Consider the following 20,607-nt stretch of genomic DNA (forward strand, 5'->3'; position numbering starts at 1 on the left):
AAGGGTGCGAGAATCTCAGCAAGTACCATGCCCCATGCTGGCAGAGGAAGGAAAAACCTCCAGGTCCTCTGCAATCTTCGCAGGAGGAATTCCTTCCTGACCCATAAACTATGTCCTCAATCAGTTAAACCATGAGCATTGTGGGCAAGGATCCCCAGCCAATCACCCCCATGCGGCAGAGGAAGCAAAAAAAAAACCGCCAGGGCCTCGCCAATCTGCCCTGGAGAAAATTACCTGATCACGCCGTCCCAATATGAGGTGATTCAAGATAAACCCTAAGAGCTGTGGGCAAAGACTCCCACCAGCCAGCTGCGGGGGGGCGGCCTGCCAGTCCCTGCAAGGGTGGCAGTCAGCTGCTGTCGGTGGCTTGCCTGTGGGAGGTCCACTGGTCCCGCAGATTTGGCGGCAATTCAGCAACGGGTATGCAGATTCGGCGGCCCTCCTGCAGGCGCACCGCCGAAAGCATTCTGACTGCCGTGCTTGGAGCGGCAAAAAAGCTAGAGCCGCCCCTGGGCCAATGCCAAGTGCCCTAGAGGGAGTAAACCTAACAGGTAATGATCAAGTGATCTCTCTCCTGCCATCCATCTCCACTCTCTGACAAATGGAGGCTAGGGACACCATTCCTTACCCATCCTGGCTAATAGCCATTAATGGACTTTAACCTCCATGAATTTATCCAGGTCTCTTTTAAACCCTGTTATAGTCTTAGCCTTCACAACCTCTTCAGGCAAGGAGTTCCACAAGTTGACTGTGCGCTGTGTGAAGAAGAACTTCCTTTTATTTGTTTTAAACCTGCTGCTTATTAATTTCGTTTGGTGGCCACCACCTCCCTAGGTAACCCCTTCCAGTGCTTCACCACCCTCCTAGTGGAATAGTTTTTCCTAAAATCCAGTCTAGACCTCTCCCCCTGCAAACTGAGACCACTACTCCTTGTTCTGTCATCTGTCATCACTGGGAACAGCCTAGCTCCATCCTCTTTGGAACCTCCCTTCAGGTAGTTGAAGGCTGCTATCAAATCCCCCCTTACTCTTCTTTTCTGCAGACTAAATAAGCTCAGTTCCTTCATAAATTATGTGCCCTAGCCCCCTAATCATTTTCATTGCCCTCTGATGGTCTCCCTCCAATTTGTTCACATCCCTTCTGTAGTAGGGGCCCCAAAAGGGGATGCAATACTCCAGATGTGGCCTCACCAGTGCTGAATAGAGGGGAATAATAACTTCCCTCGATCTGCTGGCAGGGCTCTTACTAATGTGACCCAATATGCCATTAGCATTCTTGGCAATAAGGGTACACTGTTGACTCATATCCAACTTCTCGTCCACTGTAATCCCCAGTCCTTTTCTGCAGAACTGCTGCTTAGCCAGTCAGTCCCCAGCCAGTAGCAGTGCATGGGATTCTTCCGTCAGAAGTCCAGGACTCTGCACTTGTCCTTGTTGTACCTCATTGGATTTCTTTTGGCCCAATCCTCCAATTTGTCTAGGTCACTCTGGACACTACCCCTACCCTCCAACGTATCTACCTCTCCCCTCAGCTTAGTGTCATCTGTGAACTTGCTGAGGGTGCAATCCATCTCATCATCCAGATCATTAATGAAGATGTTGAACAAAACCGGCCCCAGGACAGACCTCTGGGGCACTCCTCTTGATACTGGCTGCCAACTAGACAGCGAGCTGTTGATCACTACTCGTTGAAGCTGACGATCTAGCGAGCTTTCTATCTACTTTATAGTCCATTCATTCAATCCATACTTTTTTAACTTGCTGGCAAGAATACTGTGGAAGACCGTATCAAAAGCTTTGCTAAAGTCAAGGTATATCAGGTCCACCGCTTTCCCCATATTCACAGAGCCAGTTATCTCATCATAGAAGGAAATCAGGTTGGTCAGGCATAACTTGCCCTTGGTGAATCCATGTTGACTGTTGGGTCACCTTCCTCTCCACCAAGTGTTTCAAAATGGATTCCTTGAGGACATGCTCCATGATTTTTCAGGAAACTGAGGTGAGGCTGACCAGTCTGTAGTTTACCGGATTCTCCTTCTTCCCTTTTTTAAAGATGGGCACTATATTTGCCATGAATAGGCATGAAGAGAGTCTTCAGACACTGGACGTCAGATGGGCCCTCTCTTTTTACATGGATGGGATGAAGTTCTTTAGTACCTCACCTCAGCTATTTGTATCCTGTGCAGAGAGAATGAAGGCAATATCAGCTCAAAACTTTCTAATCGGATAACTGCTTGCATAGCTCTTGGTTATGAGGTAGCTAACACCTTACTTCCATGTAAGCTTTCAGCTCATTCCATGAGAACCCAGGCTCCTTCAGTGGCTTTCTTAAGAAATATACCTCTATTGGACATCTGTAGAGCAGCAACTTGGTCTTTGGTACATACTTTTGTCAAGCATTATGCCATCACCACTACCTCCAGAGCTGATTCAGACTTTGGGAAAGCTGTGCTGCAATATTCTTTAAAGTAGACTCCAAGTCCCACCAAAAAGTACCAGTTGTGAGTTACCTAAGTAGAATAAACATGTGCAATCACTACGCTTTGTGAGGTGTCATTTGAGAAGTCATGATCTCTTGAACATTACTATCTTGTTGAATAATGTGTTACCATTGTATGTGAAGTTATAAAGTTTTGCTCTGTGTGTTACTGAAATATGTTTTGAGTCTGAGATGCCTACAGCTGGCCTTTTGGTGGCAACAAGGGAGCAACTAACATCCCCAAGACAGATTTACATTAGGACTACTCTGAAGGCTACAAAAACACTGGGAAGAAAAAGAGTTTGAAGTGTGGAGTTTGGTCCCAGACTTAGCAGGGAATTCAGCCTGTGTATTAATAACTGTGACTTGCTTAGAACACATAGAAAAACTGCTTGATTCAAATCTTGCTTAGTCTGACATAGCAGTCTAAATTCTAAACTTTTTTATTTTTTATTTCTCATGTAACCATCTCTGTCCTTTACACCTAGCACTTATAATCACTCAAAATCTATCTTTCTGTTGTTAATAAGCTTATTTTAATGTTTTATGCTTACCAGTGAGTTTATTTAAAGCGCTTGAGGAATCTGCTCAGATTATAAAGGCTGGTGCATGTTCACTATCCTTTGATGAAGTGGTGAAATAATTAATGAGCTTGCATTGTTCAAGAGAAGGTCTTGAGCTCCATAAAATGGTATATTTCTTGGGTGCAAGGGTTGGGGGGGTTGCTGGTGTCTCTCTCTGTATAGTTCATGAGTGGCTTAGAAAGCATTCATGCAGTTTTGCTGGGTATGTCCCTGCACGTTGTTGGCTGAGTGATCACAGCACCTAAAAGGGTTTATTGCTTAACACAGCAAGTGGAGTTGCTCTGCCTCTCCTTAGGAAGGTTTAATGGCTTTAGAATTCCAACTGCTAGAATTATCTTCGTTGATAGGGTGCCATCTCTTTAAGATCAGGGCAGGTTGGATGCCCTCCCAATGATAGATAACAAAGTTATCAGAGTTTTGGTGTAGGTAAGACTTATAGGTACTGCAGTAATGGGTTTAATAAGGGAGCTCAGTTTGGATGTATGGGTTATGTCTCGTTTTGCTGTTATTATTGCTAATAAACTTGGCTTTGGCTTTGTGGCCCTTGAGTCTTAGCAGGCTTCAGGATCTGAGCTCTGGGGTCCAGAAGACTCTATGTTGCACTTCCAGTCACATATTAGGAGCATGGACGCAGGAGTTAAGATCTATTTTATTTATAACTCACCTATGGAGTTACTGTGTTACAATTTCTGCTATCAGTAAATACTCAGAGAAAATATTCAGAGACAATTATGTATATGTTGAACATGCAAATATATATGATTTGAAACAACATAGAAACAACCATGATTTCTTGTCTTGATCTTCCTTGTTTTCTCTTTCTAGATTGTCATAGTGGTCTTTCTGTGTCTTTTTATTACATTAAGAAGGTATATTTTTTGTAAAATACTCTTATTAAACATATAGGAAAGCTACAGTAAATTAATACAGAAATATGTAGATTACTAGTCATTAGTCACATCCATAAAATTTAATATAGCTGGAAATACTCATATTTGTCTTAGGTGCAGATACAGACATTTATGAATACTTGTTTTGGAAGAATTTTGTCTTCACAACATTCAGTTCAGCTACTTCAAAGGTAATGGAAATTATGCTTACAAAATATTTTTAAGTAGTAATGTTAATTTAAAAATGAATGACCTAGTGTAGTACAATGTATTTGTGTCTTTATGGACCATGCAGACTTTGAAAGCCCATGGATGAATACTGGTTTTCTAGCATATTTTAAACATTCCTTTGTTTCTTAGTTTAATGATAATCTCAGACAGGTTTGGCTAGGATTTATCATTTGAGCAATTTTTTTTGTCACACTCTAGTTTTTGCATAGTGCTCATATAACTTTATATATCCCAAAGTTCCATCCTAGGTTATTAGATCTGCAGAAACATTATTTAAAGGAAATCACTCTAATTTCTTGAATTTGAATATAATCTAATATAGGTTTCAGAAGCTGAATATGCCATGTCTTCAGCAGGAAATAGCACATACTGTTGAACTTATTCTTCAACATTACGTAGCAGAACTTGAAGCTACTAAAAAGGTAATTCTTTTTTGTGTAATTAGACATTTCAAATAGTGTGTAAGTATAAAATCTCCAATATTTAAATATATTCTAATCTAAAGAGTTCCTAGTTTATTTTTTAGCCTATTTTATTAGTCTCGGTTTATTATATTTCTTCCTGCATTCTACCAAAAAAAACGTCCTGTCTAAATGTGGGCACACTTTTCCTTTGTAGGCACATCTGGGGGAATGCTCCCTCATGAAAATTTTGCAATTTAAAACACACCAAAACATTATACTATTATTACATAGGTTGGCAAAATGAAAATATATAATCATTTAGCAATAACCATACCTTGGTTTTACACATCAGCTATTAAAACACAAGACTACATTAGCTGTCCAATACATTTTGCTTAGATATAACGTGATGTTTATAAATCTAATTATCGTTTACACAAGGCTACTTTATACTGTTTTGACAGTGTAAAAGGGCTTTAATTATATTTACATCCCACTTTATATCTGGCCCCTTTACATGACTAAAGTAGTGCAAATGAGAATCAGGCTGTAAGTGTCTAATTGAGTAAACTATTATCCACTACACAGACTGGTTATAACTATTAAATTGGTGTCACTGGTTAGCTCTTTGATTGTTTTAAGGCAAACTATTTATGAATCAAAAAGAGCTTCCCAGTAGAGAATTGGCGGTAGGGAAGTCCATCCCTAGTTTGTCCAAGCCTAGAAAACATGGAATATGATCAAGTAGGGCCAGATTTTACTTATCTGTAATTTAGCCATGCAGGGAGCAAGGCTTCCTTCCTTCTCTGCTTTGGCACAAAAGAGAGCATGGACTGCCTGTGTAGTACTCCCCGCAACCAGAAATATTGAAACTGGTGTGTACAGAGACATTGGAGATTTTTGTTATCAGTGCCCATTTGGTCAGTGTATGCTTTTAACTGGTACTGTTCTGTTGTGTGTCTGAGTTAATGATGACTCAAGATTGTCAAATAACAGGCTCAATTGGAATTATTTAATCAAAGATTATTAATCAGAGATTAGTACAGCACTATACAAAACACACAAAGAATAGATGCATTACCACCCTTTGATGTGATAAAGAACTGGGTCTGTGTCTCTTCTTCACTGCAACCGGAGGGATGTGCAGTTTCATCCCTCAACTAATTCTAACACCAGTGTCATTATATAGGATTTTTAAACAAAGAAAACCTTTTTGCCATAAAATATATATATTTTGGTGTAATTTCTATATATTCTCAATTTACCTGATTTATGTGTGAAGGCATAATTATTTACAGCTGAGAGGACTTCAAGATAATATCTTTCAGGGGGGTTTTCTTCCCCCAGAATCATTCTTCCCTATTGATTCTTTAATAGGAAACATGTACAGTAACAAGACTATCTACAGTTCTATAGACATGGAATTGCCATGGATTATTAGATACAGTCTAACACACAGAATTCCTGAATGGGATTACTTATCAGTCAAGGACCAGTGTTCTGGGCCTTACAATTCAACATACTCTTTGTTAATATCATAAAGATTCTAGAGAATAGTGGATATATAAATGAATCAAATATACAGAAAGAAAAGGACTAAAAGAGTTAATATTTATGAACAGATACTAACACTTCCAACTCTGGTACTGGTTTGGTATATGGTACTGGGAAATGAGGGTTTATAATGAGACTGAATCCCCTTTACTCTCAGGGAGATTGCATTTGGTACCAAGGTGAGACATGATGCCTCTGTCAGTACTGTTCTCTTCCCTAGCACTGTCTTTAAATTAGGTCTTTCCTTACTGCTCCATTTCTAGAATCAGGGATATGATATTCTTTCTTTGACTCCCAGCATAGTGGAAATGCATCATCTGAATATTCTCCCTGAGACTGGTCTCCAGAAGGGACCCAGATAAATTTAAGGCATGGTAGTATTCTAGATTTAGGCCTGGATTTTTTTAAGGTATGTAGGTGTGCTGTGCTCAGCATTGCAATGCCCATCTGATTTAGTAGCCTAAATCTCACTTTCAAAAGGGATTTAGGCAGTTATGAGTCAAAATCCCATTGACAGTCAATGGGATTAAGATGCCTAAGTGCCTAAATCCCTATTTAAAATGTGATATTAAAGGTTTGTGTACATGGTGCCACAGACCAGTCGATGGGGGTGTGAACTGGATAATTCTGTAATGTGTAGCACTTGTGATACAGCAGGGCTGGAGGGCAGCAGAAGAGTGATAGATGGGAGGTGTATAAGTCCCAGGATGATCAGAGCCTTATTCTTCTTCGAGTGATTGCTCATGTGCATTCCAATAGGTGTGTGCACGCTGCGTGCACGATCACTGGAAAGCTTTTCCCCTAGTGGAACCCATCGTGTCAGCTGTGGAGACTCCTAGAGTGGCACCTTTACGACAGTGCATATATGTCCCTGCCTACCTGCTGCCTGCTCAGTTCCATCTTACTGCCTGGGATGGTCATTGGAACAGCTCAGTCTCTTGCATATGCAAGTGTCTTACCTAGTTGTTCCTTGTTTTTGTGTAAATAGTCATTAGTTAGTTGTTAATAGTTGTAGATCAGTTTAGCTTACTTCGGGGGCTTCCCCCTTTCTACTCTCCCTAGCGCCGGGGTATGCCTCAGTTGCAGGGGTTTAAGGTGTGCGAGAGGTGTGCGAAACCTATGCCCACAAGGGATCCACACACTGCCTATCTCAAGTGCCTCGAGGAGGACCATCAGACAGATAAGTGCCCTATTTGCAGGTGCTTTAGACCCAGGACTAAGAGGGAGCAAGACTGTCGTCTGAAGCTCCTTCTGATGGAGTTGGCCCTTCAGCCAAAGCCACAGCCAACACCAGCATCCTTGGTACGCAGTGCACTGGCCTCGGTGTGGGATGTCCCGGTATTGAGGAAGGGCTCCACCAGGGAGCACCGGCACCGTTCCCCAGCCCACAAGGCCAGTGCCACCAGGTGGCACTGTTCGCAGTCCTCAGTGCCACATAAGAAAAAGAAATGAGACAGGGGACATTCCCCTGGCAAAAAGCCGAGGAGGGACTCCAATGAGACAACCTTGGTCTGGTCCTCAAGAATTGGCGCTGTTGACTCTGGCCCTAGTGGCAGAGCTGTTGAGTCAAGCAAGAATGGACTCCCCTACCCGGGATGATTTGGAGGAAGAGCTTGACCTCCCTTCCACTCAGGATACATATGAGGCAGCTTGAGACCTCATTGCCATGACAGCGCAGTACCTGGCTCTGCAGATGTGGGGCCTGGCTTAACAAACTCAGGCACTGCCAGTAGCACCAGTGACGGCACTCACTGCGTCGTCATGCCCAGCACCGTGGGCAGCTCTGACATCCATCGTGGCACCAGTGGCGGCAGTGATGGTGGCACTGCTGTTGTTTCATCATTGGGGGAAGCCCATGATGTTGCAGTGCCGATCTCCATCTTCCCAGTACTCCTCATCGGCACCATCGGGTTCTGCTCCCCTGTGGTCAGGTACAGAATACTCATCAGAGTCAGATGCCAAATCTTCTGTCTCCCAACAGAGCCACCATTGCTCCTGGTCCTGGGACTGATCCTCGTACTATAGGCCAGTGGAACAACTGACATCAGCCATCCCATGGCCACCCAAGGACCCCGTGTGAGTCAGGTCTGCTAAGCTGCCACAGGCAAGCGCAGCCCCATCTCCACCGACATTGGTGGCACCTGAACCTCTGGTCACAGGGAGCTCCGAGATACCTGACTCAACCTCCGGAGAACCAGAGGGGCAGGAAGACCCCGCCCCAGTAACCTCTTCCTCCTCCTCACTGGACGAGGTGGTTAGACTTGGGGCCAGGAGGCTGTTTGGCTGAACCCTGCCCTTGGCCCAAGGAGGACTGCAGTGGGTGCCTCGTATTATTCCTGCCCCTTCTCCTTGATGGATCTCGTCTAGGATGCCCAGGGTAGAAGCGGGATGGGGGCTGAGGTCTAAAGGGCTTTCTCTGAGGCTCTGGGGTGTGTAGGCCAAGAGTCCTTTAGGCTATGCAGGTGCGTGTCTGTTTTGAGCAAACAGTCAAAGGGGAGGTCCTGTATGGTGTTCTGGACCTCCAGTGGGATATCCAAAACCTGGAGCTACGCACTGTGCCTCATTGCAATGGTGATGGCCATGGTTCGAGTTGCAGAGTCTGCCGCATCCAGTGCTGCCTGGAGCGTGGTCCTAGACACCATTCTACCCTCCTCAAGGAGCAAACCAAACTCCTTGCGAGAATCGGCCGGGATTAACTCCTGGAACTTATTCAGCAGCTTCAGGAATTAAAAGCGTATTGGCTAAGCATTGCCTGCTGATTCGCTACTTGAAGCTGGAGCCCACCAGTTGAATAGACTTTACGGCCAAAGAGGTCCAGCTTCTTGGCATCCTGTGACTTAGGTGCAGGGCCTGGCTGTCCTTGCCGCTCCTTGTGGTTTGCTGCATCCACCACCAGAGTCCACAGGCTGGGGGTGGATAAAAAGGTGCTCATAGCCCTTTTGGGGCACAAAGTATTGTCTCTTGACACCTTTAGCCCTTGGTGGTATAGAGGCCGGGGTTTGCAGAGCACTTTCGTGGTATTCTGAATTGTCCTTATAAGGGGCAATACCACTCTAGAAGGACCCATGGGAGTGACGAGGTCCACCATTGGATCCGAGTCCTCTATAACCTCCTCTACCTGGAGGTTAAGGTTAACTACCACCCTCCTAAACAGGTCTTGGTGGCCCTGGGTCAGCAGGGACATATATACACCCCCATAAAGGCACCACTCTAGGGGTCTTCACAGCTGACCCGATGGGTACCGCTAGGGGAAAAGCTTTCTGGCAATCGTGCACACAGTGTGTGCACACCTATTGGAATGGACATGAGCAACACATATCGAAGAACAACAGTTATGGGAGGTAAGTAACCATTTTTTCCCTGTGGACTAAGGCGAGGTTACTACAGGTTAATTAGAGCACTTGGAGGCTATTAAGGCCCTGCCCAAGACCTAAAAAACCCCCATGCTTCAGTCAGATAGGAGGAGGGAAGGAGAGCTGACTGTAGTTTGGAGGTGTACTGGTGTTGACCAGAGAATCAGAGTACTGGGGAAGGGAGACCCTGCCCAAGCAGGGAAGACGGACTTCCCCAGTACAGAGGACTGAGAGAAACCCTGCCCAAGGGGAAAGAGGGTAAGAAGCCTGTGAAGCTGAAGGAGCTGGGAGCAGAATAAGGGGCAGACCTGGGTCCCTTCCCTGCTCTTCTCTCCCACTCCAGGGCACTAGCGGAGCCCAAGAATAGGGGCAGGGCTCATGCCCTGACCCACCACACCAAGCAAAAGCATGGGAGCCATCACAGTAGCATTGGCCATTTGCCACACGCTCTAACTCTCCGATGTAGATGCTGCTGCCATGAACTGAAGGGTATCTAGTGTATGTTTATGTAGTCCTGCATCCATCATACAGGAGTGTAATCAGTGACAAGGATTAATTTACTTCTGGGAAGGTAATACTGGAGTGGCTGTCTTGCCCATTTCACTGCTTAGCTCTCTTTTTCTATAACGGAGAAAGCCTTCTCTCTTAGGAATTGTTTGTGGCTCAGGGAGAGTTCCTTGCCATTGACCACCTGGGATGAGACAGCCCCCAACTCAACTTCTGAGGCATCAATTTGTACAAGAAATTTCTTGGTGAAGTCTGAGCTGTAGAAAGCAAGCTCCCCACAGAGGTGATCCTTTAGGGTTTGAAAGGCCTTCTCACAAGTTTCTATTCAGCAGATCTTTCTCAGGCTGCTGTCATTGAACAGATCGATGAGAGAGGCTGCAGTAGATGATATTCCTGGCACAAACCAGTTATAGGATCCTGCCAGTTCTAAAACCTGGTTATCAGGACTGGGGCCTGGGCGGCCTGAACTAGGAGTCAGTGTTAGGCATGGGTCCAGGGACCAGAAGCCAATTACCAGCAATCAGGTTGGGTGGAATACCAGAATATCAGAATCAAGGGACCAACTGGCGGGCAGGAACTAGGAGGCAGTTACCAAGAGTCAGGCCAAGTCAGGATACCAGAAGGTCAGGATCAGAAGGCAGGAGCAGATGAACACCAGACCAGCAGTCTGTGGCAGGGTGAAGCCCAGTTGTACAGACAACTTCCTGTTTCCTCTTCTGGCTCAAATCCAGAAGCATTGGAGCTCTTCTAATCAGAATGTGGGGGTGGGGCTAGTGTCCCAGTTGGGCTCCATGAATCCCAGTCCCAGATGTTGTCTGTTAGCTGCTGGGCGGAGGATTGGAGCAAGAAGATTCAGAGGGCCACTGTGGACTCGGCTTCAAGACCCACAGGGCCTGACACTCATACTTCCTTGAGGTGGCAACAAGGCAGGCCTTTGAGGCCTGTGCCTTGTCTATAAGAAGTATCTGTCCATTCCCCAATGTATATCCCAGGTAAGTAGTTTTGTCTATGCTTATACAGCATTTTGTGGTGTTCTGCTTGAGGGACTGGAGTATCTTCTTCACAGTGTCCTCCTAGTTCTGGCTATATAAAGCAATATCATTGAGGTAGGCCATGACATTACTATTGTCTAGCTGGGTGACCTGGTCCGTTAGACATTGGAACAGTGGTGGGGTCCCATGTAGCCAAAACAGCATGATCTGAAACTGATGTAGGCTTTGTGTGTGAAGGGGAAGACTGTTTTTTCTCGAGACTCCAGAGTTAGTGGGATTTGCCAGTATCCCTTTGTAAGATCTAGGGTGGTAATATATTTGGTCTCACCTGGCTTGTTGATGTGAAGTGGACCTCTTGAACTCTTGTGAGGGAGAACTCAGGAGGAGCTCTTCTTCAGGCCAGTAGAAACTCTGTCTTTGTCTTGGGTTTTAGACACAGCTGGCGCAAGTCCTGCAGTTTCTAGGCCTGAGGAATATCATTCTTCATGAAATTGCTGGTGGAACATTTCTGGGATATCCAACGAGTCTAAAATGGCTGCTTTGACTTGGGCATAATCCCATGCTGTCACTGGGTCTAGTACACAATAGGCAGCCTCTGTTGTCCTGGTCAAGTGTGGGGCCAGTAAGTCTGGCTATTGCTACAGTGACCAGTGTGCTGCTCTTGCCACCCATTCAAAAGTTTCAGGAAAGGCCTCTGGATCATCTTCAGGCCCCACCCTCATGAGTTTGGCCAGCAGCAGAGGCCCCACTGGGTCCCACTCCAGAAAACCCATAAAGGAAGGCCCCCAGCCATTTCTCTCAGCAATCTGGGCGTTTAATTCCATTTAGAAGCTATATCTGTTCAGAATATATTATTATTTTAGTGAAGAAACCATTACTGGCTGCTCCATTATTTCCCTACATTTTGGCCAGGGAAGAGATATTAATCTGAAATATTAGAGGAAACCATTTTAATTTTTCAACAATTTTATATCCTTGCATTTACTAATAGTGAATTTATTTTAGCTTTACCAGGCTCAAAAAGATGACCCTCCTCTTGCCCGAAACATGCCCCCTGTAGCAGGAAAGATACTGTGGGTGCGGCAGCTTTTCCGGCGGATAAGTGAACCAATCAACTTTTTCTATGTAAGCTGATCATTACTGATGTGAGGGAAAATTATAGATTTAATAAACAATCCATACTTGGTTTACTTGTGATCCAGTGACAAGACCACCTCTGGCTGTGAACTTATCACTTCTCATGTGCGAGGCAACATCAGTATTTGCATGTGAAATTGCTAGGAAAACACTGATTCTGCAAGAAACACTTCTGGGGATTCAGGTAGTGGTGGTATTTGACTCAGTATTAAACAAGTGCTCCAGCATTGTGGTAGCAGGCATTGAATTATTGGGAATGCAGTCAAAAGAACAGAAGAATGGCCATACTGGGACAGACCAATGGTCCATCTAGCCTAGTATCCTGTCTTCTGACATTTTCTGGTACCAGATGCTTCACAGGGAATGAACAGAGCATGGCAATTATTTAGTGATCCATTCCTTGTCATCCAGTCCCAGCTTCTGGCAGTCAGAGGCTAAAGGACAGCCAGAGCATTGGGTTGCATCCCTGACCACCTTGGCTAATAGCCATTGATGGTCCTATCCTCCAGGAACTTGTCTAATTCTTTATTTAACCCAGTTATACTTTTGGTCTTCACAACATCTCCTGGCAATGAGTTCCACAGGTTGATCATGCATTGTATGAAGTACTTTCTTTTGTTTGTTTTAAACTTGCTGCCTGTTAACTTCATTGGGTGACCCCTGGTTCTTGTGTTATGTGAATAACTCTTCTTCATTCATTCTTTTCACACCATTTATGATTTTATAGACCTCTAATATTCCCCCTTAGTTGTCTCTTTTCTAAGTTGTGCAGTCCCAGTCTTTTTATATCTTCTCATATGGAAGCTGTTCCATACCTCCAACTATTTTTGTTGTTCTTCTCTGTTCTTTTCCCAATTATAATATATCTTGTTGAGGTGGGGTGACCAGAACTACAAGTAGTATTCAAGGTGCAGGCGTACTATGGATTATTTATAATGGCATTATGATACGTCTTATTATCTATTCCTTTCATAATAGTTCCTAACATTCTGTTAACTTTTTAACTGCTGCTACACACTGAGCAGATGTTTTCAGAGAACTGAGTAAATGTTTTCAGATCTTTGAATGAAGTATCATTTGAAGATATATTTGATCATTACAGGTAATAGCACCTATGAGGCAGGATGAGACCAGTCAGTAAGAAAGGCCTTAGTGGATGCTCTGTCCATCATCTAGCAAAGTGCTATCCTGTTTGGCTTTCAAATAATATAAATAAAAGTTCTCAATCAAATTAAAAATACCACAGCATCTTGATATTTGATTAATAACTTTGTATGTGACATTTTTTGTTATCCAAATTATTTATAATTTGAATAATTTAATTGCTTTGCATGTAATTATTTAAAGTAATCATAAAAGTGAAATTTGTGTGTGTTTAGCCTCAAAAATCTCCTTTATTCAGATTAATCCAAATCATGAGCAGTGCTGAGAATCCATTTCAACAGAAGTTATAAGTCCTTTGCACAATAAAGTAAAATTGTCACTTTTTAAAGTATTATTTAGAAAAAAGGCAGAGGTTGTTTTTTTTTTTTTTTTTATTACTTAGGCCAATCTCCTATTGATTTCAGCAGGCCATATATTTGGATGATGCTATACTTGATAGCATGCTTTAAATATAAATTTAATTTGAGATTTAAAGCTTCAAAAATTCATAGTAAATAATTTTAAACAATTTTCATTTGACGTCAAGTTGGAATCTGTTTGATATGTTTATAATTTTAATTTGCAATGTTTTAATAGAAAAATTCAGATATCTTAACAAGTCCAGAAGGTAAAGCAGTGGTTCGAGTATTCAATAAAATTTCCTATGTATTGGTGGAATTTGAGGTACTCTATCACATGGCTTGGGTGAAGGAAATTTCTCAGCTACGATATGGTGAGTAGTTACGTATGTTAGACGTCTAATAAATGTGTGTAAGTTTTTCACGTCAGCCTTGTTCTGCCTGTTATAATGTTTTATTGCAATTTGTTCTAATGTGTTGTTGACAACTGCTAGATTTATAGAAAATCAACTTAAATATTTTTTTAATATTTTAGCCTTTAAAATGCAAATTATAGTCCTGCTTCTGCAAGTATACATGATAGCACAGACCCCTCCATCTGAATGACTTTGTGGGTGAAGGGGTTTGCGTTATGGAACTACTTGCTGGGTGGGGCCAATGATTGATTTATTTGTAAAGCACAATTATCTTGATATTACTTTACATTTTTAGTTATGTAGGTTATATTGAATAAGAATTATAGTACAACTAGCTAAAGTAGTAATATATAAAAGAAAAATAAAATCTCTCAGATATAAGATAACATGACTTTTTAGCAATTAAAACATTAATTATTATTAATTTGTTTGTTCACTGAGCTTCAAAAGTGTGTTAGGCACCAAAAACAAACCAATCCATCTCTGAAGAGATTACAGTGGAAGGCCCTGATCTTACAAAGGATTAAGCACATGCTTAACCAAATGGTCCCTGCTCTGAAAAGCTTACAACCATATTATAGATATGGTGCAACTTGAAAGCAACAGATAACTGTGTTTAAATATATGACTATGAATCAGGATACCTCAACATACCTTAAATGCCTCTAAACCATGTTGAAGTGCCCTGATTCACAGTGATATCTTTTAAGCCTAGACGGGATCATTATGATCGTCTAGCCCAAGTGTTCTCAATCTTCATTGCACCATGACTTCCTTTTGACAACAAAAATTACTTCACAACCCCAGAAGTGGGGACCAAAGCCTGAGCCGTCCTGAGCCCCACCGCCCCAGGCGGGGCAAAGCCAACGCCCCAGCCCCACAACCCTGGGTGTGAGCAAAGCTGAAGCCCAAAGGCTTCAGCTTCAGGCAGGGGGCCTGTAACTTGAGCCCCGCCACCCAGGGCTGAAGCCCTTGGGCTTTGGCCCTGAATGGTGTGGCTTGTCTTTGTCTTCAGACCCGGGCAGTGGGTCTTGGGCTTCAGCTTTGGACCCCAAGTAAATCTAATGTCAGCCCTGGTGACCCCATTAAAACAGGGTCATGACCCACTTTGGTGTCCTGACCCACAGTTTGAGAACCGCTGGTCTAGCCTGATCTCCTGCATAGTGCAAGCAATAGCGCCTTCCTATATTAATTTCTGCTTCCGGTTCAAAAATTGTGCTTGAACTAGAGCATTTTAGAAAAAACATCCAATCTTGATTTAAATATTTCCAGTGTAAGCGGTTCCTGGTAAGCTGTTCCAATGTTTAATTACCTCATCGTTAAAACATTGTTCCATATTTCTGGTCTGAATTTATTTAGCTTCAACTTCCAGTCATTGTTCTTGTTATGCCTTTGTCTGCTGGACTGAAGATCACACTATCATCAACTTTGATTGTAAAGTCTGCTATCAGAGACAGAAAATAGGATGAACCACTGGGCCTTACCACTGAAAATAGATCCATGCAAGTAGAATTTTGTGCTCACATGGAGCCCCCTTGAAGCCAACAGAACTCCTTATGGGAAAAAGTGCCCACATGTATGGTCTGATTGCAGGATTGGATTTTAGCGTTTTTCTAGCCTTACATTTTGGGTTTTATTTGGCTTTGTTTTTCCTTGATCTTCCTGTCTCAGTATTATCTTCTTCTTGGACTTGTTCCTGCAAGAAATTGAGCAGCTCCTGAAAGTGCTTTCATCCTTGCAGGATTGAACCCATAATTGCCTCATGCCCAATCATTCACATTTTCTCAAAAGTCTAGTAAGGACTCACTATACAATAGAAACACTCAATAGTTTATGAATATTTTTTTTAAAATATACTTTTATTTACTTGCAGCATTACAAGCTACACTACTGGTACGTCATCCTGAAACTGGGAAGTTGCTTGTTAATTTTGATCCCAAAATTCTAGAGATTGTCCGAGAAACTAAGTGTATGATAAAGATGGGTCTTGAAGTACCAGAGCAAGCAAAGAGGGTAGTAAAAATAGAAAATACTCTGAAGGCAAACAAATTGTATTTGGAGGTAAGTTTAAAAACCTACCATTTATTTTTAAAAGAAATAACTAATATTGTCTAGAGTATAGTGCCATACTCTGCATACTGGTCTTTTAATACCACATTTCGAGTCTTGACTGTATGTCAGTACAGGTGAGTCGCATCATACGCGCATTTAACTTACACGCATTCAACTATATGTGCTCAGCAAAAAAAAGAAAAACAACACGATACCTGTAAATAGTGAGGGCAATTCCACCCACCATTCCACAAAATGAGCATATGCCCTGGAGTGAGCTTGAGATGGGAAATGTGAATCCAAATGTGAAACCAAATGTTCCCTCAGTTGGTCTCAGTTCCCATGTGCCTCTCATAGCATGAGCATCTTGCCGTGCTGAGTGTGATTCTAGTGTTTAAAGATACATTTTTTCGTACAACATGACCCTAAATGCAAGCCAACTAATTCAACCGAAGAAACAGCGATCTGTTCCAACGCTGAAGGAAAAACTTGCTGTGTTGGACTTACTGAGAGATGGTATGTTGGTCTCCAGTGTGGCACGAAAATATGGCCACAACTAATCTAGCATCCGTGCTATCAAGATTTGAGAGAGAGAAATTCATCAAGCCGTGGCATCAAGTGCTCCAATAACTGCTAAGGTGATGAGCCAGGTGCATGATAAGACTTCAGTGAAGACAAAAGGCATTAAACTTATGGCTGGAAGACATGAACTATAAACGTGTGCCTATTGATGGCAACACGTTGTGAGAAAAGGCTCTTAGCCTCTATGTGCAGTTCAAACCTCCTGCTGAAGATGGATAGCCTTCTGATGAGAAGGAATTCAAAGCCAGCCAAGGTTGCATCACTTAAATTAAACAGGCAATGGAAGCAATCAAGCCTGAAACAGTCAATGCATGTTGGCGAAACCTATGGAAAGAATGTGTGAATGATTTTAAGAGTTTCTCGAACATTAACAGAGAAGTGAAATGCATTGTTCAGTTGGCCAGGCAAGTGGGAGGTGATGGCTTCGTCGACATCCTTGAGGAAGAAATTGTAGAATTAATTGAGAGCCATAGAGAAACATTGACTAGCGAAGAGTTAGAGGAACTGATAAAATCGTCTGCAGAAAATAAAGATGATGATGATGAACAGGAAGAGCCAGCAAGTTGGAATCTTCATAAATTTGCTGAAGTGTTCCAAGCAGTGAAACACTTGAATGATTTAATTTCTGAATACAATCCCTCTATGGAACGTAGCCTCAAAATCACATGCAATATTACGGATGATTTGAGACCCTATCAAGAAATGTTTTAGCAGCTCAAGAGACAATAGCAACAGTTGCCGATCACCATGTTTTTCAAGGAAAAACAACCAGCAGCAGATGAGCCTACGCAATCAACTTCTCGAGCTGAACCAGAGCCAACCACTTCGTCTACAACTCGCTCTCCGTCACCCAAGCTCTCCATCACTTCTGTCTCTTGGATCGACATCAAGCCCTGACGACCCCCTGTAATTAAAAATACAGTACAGTAAAATTATATTTTGCATATGTATTCTTTATTATATACTGTACATTACTGTATACATTATACATTTATACATATTAGTGTACAGGGTTGTATACACAAAACCATGTACAGTATGCTGTACTGTAACAGGGAGCTGGCCAAAAGGCACTGACCCAGCCCCTGTTAGCTCAGAGCCTCCTAGCTCAGCTCCCAGTAAGGGGAAATGATTGGAGCTGACAGGGTGTGGCTAATTAAAGCACTAGTAGAGAATCATCTGTGAGCTTGATGGGGGAAGGCCTATAAAGCTGGCAGGAAGGAAGTAGAAGGGGAGAAACAGGAAAGTGAGGAGTGAGGGCCTGTTGCTCTCAGGTAGCTGGAAGAGCAAGCTGTTCCCCAAGGGGCTACCTGATTGATACTGAACTGTATATAGCTGTATATAGGTAGAGGCGGGAAAAGACAGAGAAATGAAAAGCACTGGGGTTTGCAAAAGAATGGTCTCCAGCTAATTTGTACCGCGAGCGACAAAGGGCCCGTCTACATGTACTTTATGGGCAGTTTAAGGGATTTTCAAGAGTAATTTTGACTATATGTGATTCTCGCCTTACGCACTGACTTTAGAACCTAACCTTTGTGTAAAATGCGACTTCACTGTAATATTAATTAAGAAGAGCCAGATTTTTTGAAATAATCCAAAGAATCGTTTCCCATTTTTTATCACCAATTTTCAGGAAAAAGGTTGATGAATAAGACAGTTTGACAACTGAGGTGTTTTTGTGTTAAGGGGAAATTTGGTTTTCCGGAAGGTTTTGTCTGCTTCTGTGAGTGGTAAGATTGGGGATCATATAATTTAATATAGACAGAATGGATTTGGTGGGACACACAAGTAGGAGGGGAAATTTATCTTTATTCATGGCAATTTTCCAGAGCTTCTTTCTTACTCTCCTCTATTTTGGTTGTAGCTCCCTGATCTTTCTTACCTTAATTCTGATCTTGGGCCCAATTTTTTCAGTGTTGGTCCATGGTGCACTAGCCCTTGGCATCTTTATTTGAATTTTCAGAGCACTACAGTACTGTGGATTATGCAATACAATCTGGAAAGCTTTATAATCATTTGTAGAGTAGCATATGAAGAACACAGTGAGGAATGCCTGTGGACAGGGAAATAGTCCATTCAGATTTCAACATTAAAACATGTAGATTGTAGGTCTGAATTAAGGTGAGGATAGGGAAAAAGGGAAGAGATAATAGGGAGCTTTTCCATAGGATGAAAGACTGTGGAGAAGTAGGAGAGGATGCCAGATGGCTGATTTTACTGAACATAGGAATTGCCATCCTGGATAAGACCCGGATAAAGCTGTTTCCAATAGTTTCTAGTAATGGATGGTTCAGAGAAGGTTCAAGGAACCTTGCCCATAGAGAAAGTTTCTTCGTGACTTTGGTTATAGTTTTCCTTATGCTCTGAAGCAAGTGTGTTTATAACCCTTTCAAAATTCTTCTTTTGTTTTGTTTTTAATCCATACTATTTTAATTATGGGTGTTATCATTACCCATATAAATGTATAACTTTTTAATCTTGCTAATATTTTTGCCTCCGTGATATCTTATGGCAATGAGTTCCACTAGCTAATTGAGTACTGTGAAAAAGTATCTGATTTTATTAATTTTAAATGTGCAACCTTTCAATTTAATTGAATATCCTTCTGTTCCTGAGATTATGAGCTACAATATATAGGCTGGAGAAAATGTCTCACAGTGAAAGACTTATGGAGTTCAATCTGTTTAATTTATCAAAAAGAGGATTGAGAGGTGACTTGATTACAGTGTGCAAGCTCCTTCGTGAGAAGAAAATACTGGGTACTAAAGACTCTTTAATCTAGTAGAGAGAGGTATAACAAGAACCAGTGGCAGAAAGATGACACCAGAGAAATTAACATTAAAAATTAGGCACAAATTTCTAACAGTGAGGTTGATTAATCACTAGAACAAACTACCGAGAAATCAAGACTGGATGCCTTTTTGGAAGATATAGGTTAGTCAAACACAATTTATTGGGCTTAGTTTTGGGGTAACTGGGTGAAATGTATTGGCCTGTTGTATGCAAGAGATCAGAGTAGATGATCTAATGATCCCTTCTGACCTTAAGATCTATGAATCTATGAAAATAGAAATGTCCAGTCAACCTTCTCCATACCATTGTTTTGTTTTGTGTATGTCATCATTGTGATGGGTGTGGAGATGCTATGTAATCTGAAAATACTGAGATGTAATAATTTTATGACTACTGCACATGACTTGTTCAGTGAAGTAAAATTATTGCCACTTCTTTTAGTGGCCTCTGCATAGTCTCACTCATGGGATGCACTGACTGGTGCAGCTTTAATGGCAGAAACTTAGCTAGCAGTGCCTGTTGCAGCACTTGTGCACCCCCTTGTTTCCCTCACTTCATTATTCCTGAAAGTTCTTCAGGCAAGGCTATAAAAGAGGTGTGTGGTGCTCTACCTGCTTCAGTTTGTTCCAACTGCTGTGAGTGATTGTTTAGCAACCTCTCTGGATCATTGGTACAGATCCTTCTTAGACTAACTAAATGCCAAGTTTTCAACACATCTAGATTTAGTTAGCCTTGTATATAGTTACATACTTAAGATTTTAGATAGGAACCAATACTAGGAAATGCCTATGTGGAAGATACTTCAATGGCCGATCCGAAGATCAAAAGACCAGGGTTTAAGTGTTGTGCTTCCCGCCCAATAGCCTTTCTAACATCAGATGCACGCTCACAAGACACGTCCACACTACAAAGTTAAGTTGACTTAATGTAAGTTGACATCCAGCCATGACAGTAATTAAGTTGGTTGTGCATGTCCACATCATGGCCATTGTGTCAGTGGGGTGTATTCTCACTAGCGTTGCATTGATGAACAGAGCAGTGCACCATGAGTAGCTTTCCCACAGTGCAGCTATCTGCAGGGTTGATTTAGGAAGGGCTTGCAATGCCTCATGGGACGAAAATATTGTCGCAG

General features: G+C 42.3%; 1 protein-coding gene across 1 annotated transcript in view; it reads left to right on the forward strand.

The window, feature by feature from the left end:
• DNAH8 (dynein axonemal heavy chain 8) overlaps positions 1 to 20,607 on the forward strand; it is a 621,721-nt gene that overhangs the window by 138,255 nt on the left and 462,859 nt on the right. Inside the window, exons 15-19 of the mRNA XM_075064269.1 lie at positions 4,067 to 4,143; positions 4,506 to 4,605; positions 11,999 to 12,118; positions 13,871 to 14,006; positions 15,922 to 16,109. Coding sequence (XP_074920370.1) covers positions 4,067 to 4,143; positions 4,506 to 4,605; positions 11,999 to 12,118; positions 13,871 to 14,006; positions 15,922 to 16,109 — 621 coding nt within the window. The remainder of the gene's footprint in view (positions 1 to 4,066; positions 4,144 to 4,505; positions 4,606 to 11,998; positions 12,119 to 13,870; positions 14,007 to 15,921; positions 16,110 to 20,607) is intronic.

Source organism: Chelonoidis abingdonii, chromosome 3, assembly GCF_003597395.2.
Source record: "Chelonoidis abingdonii isolate Lonesome George chromosome 3, CheloAbing_2.0, whole genome shotgun sequence".
NCBI lineage: Eukaryota > Metazoa > Chordata > Testudines > Testudinidae > Chelonoidis > Chelonoidis abingdonii.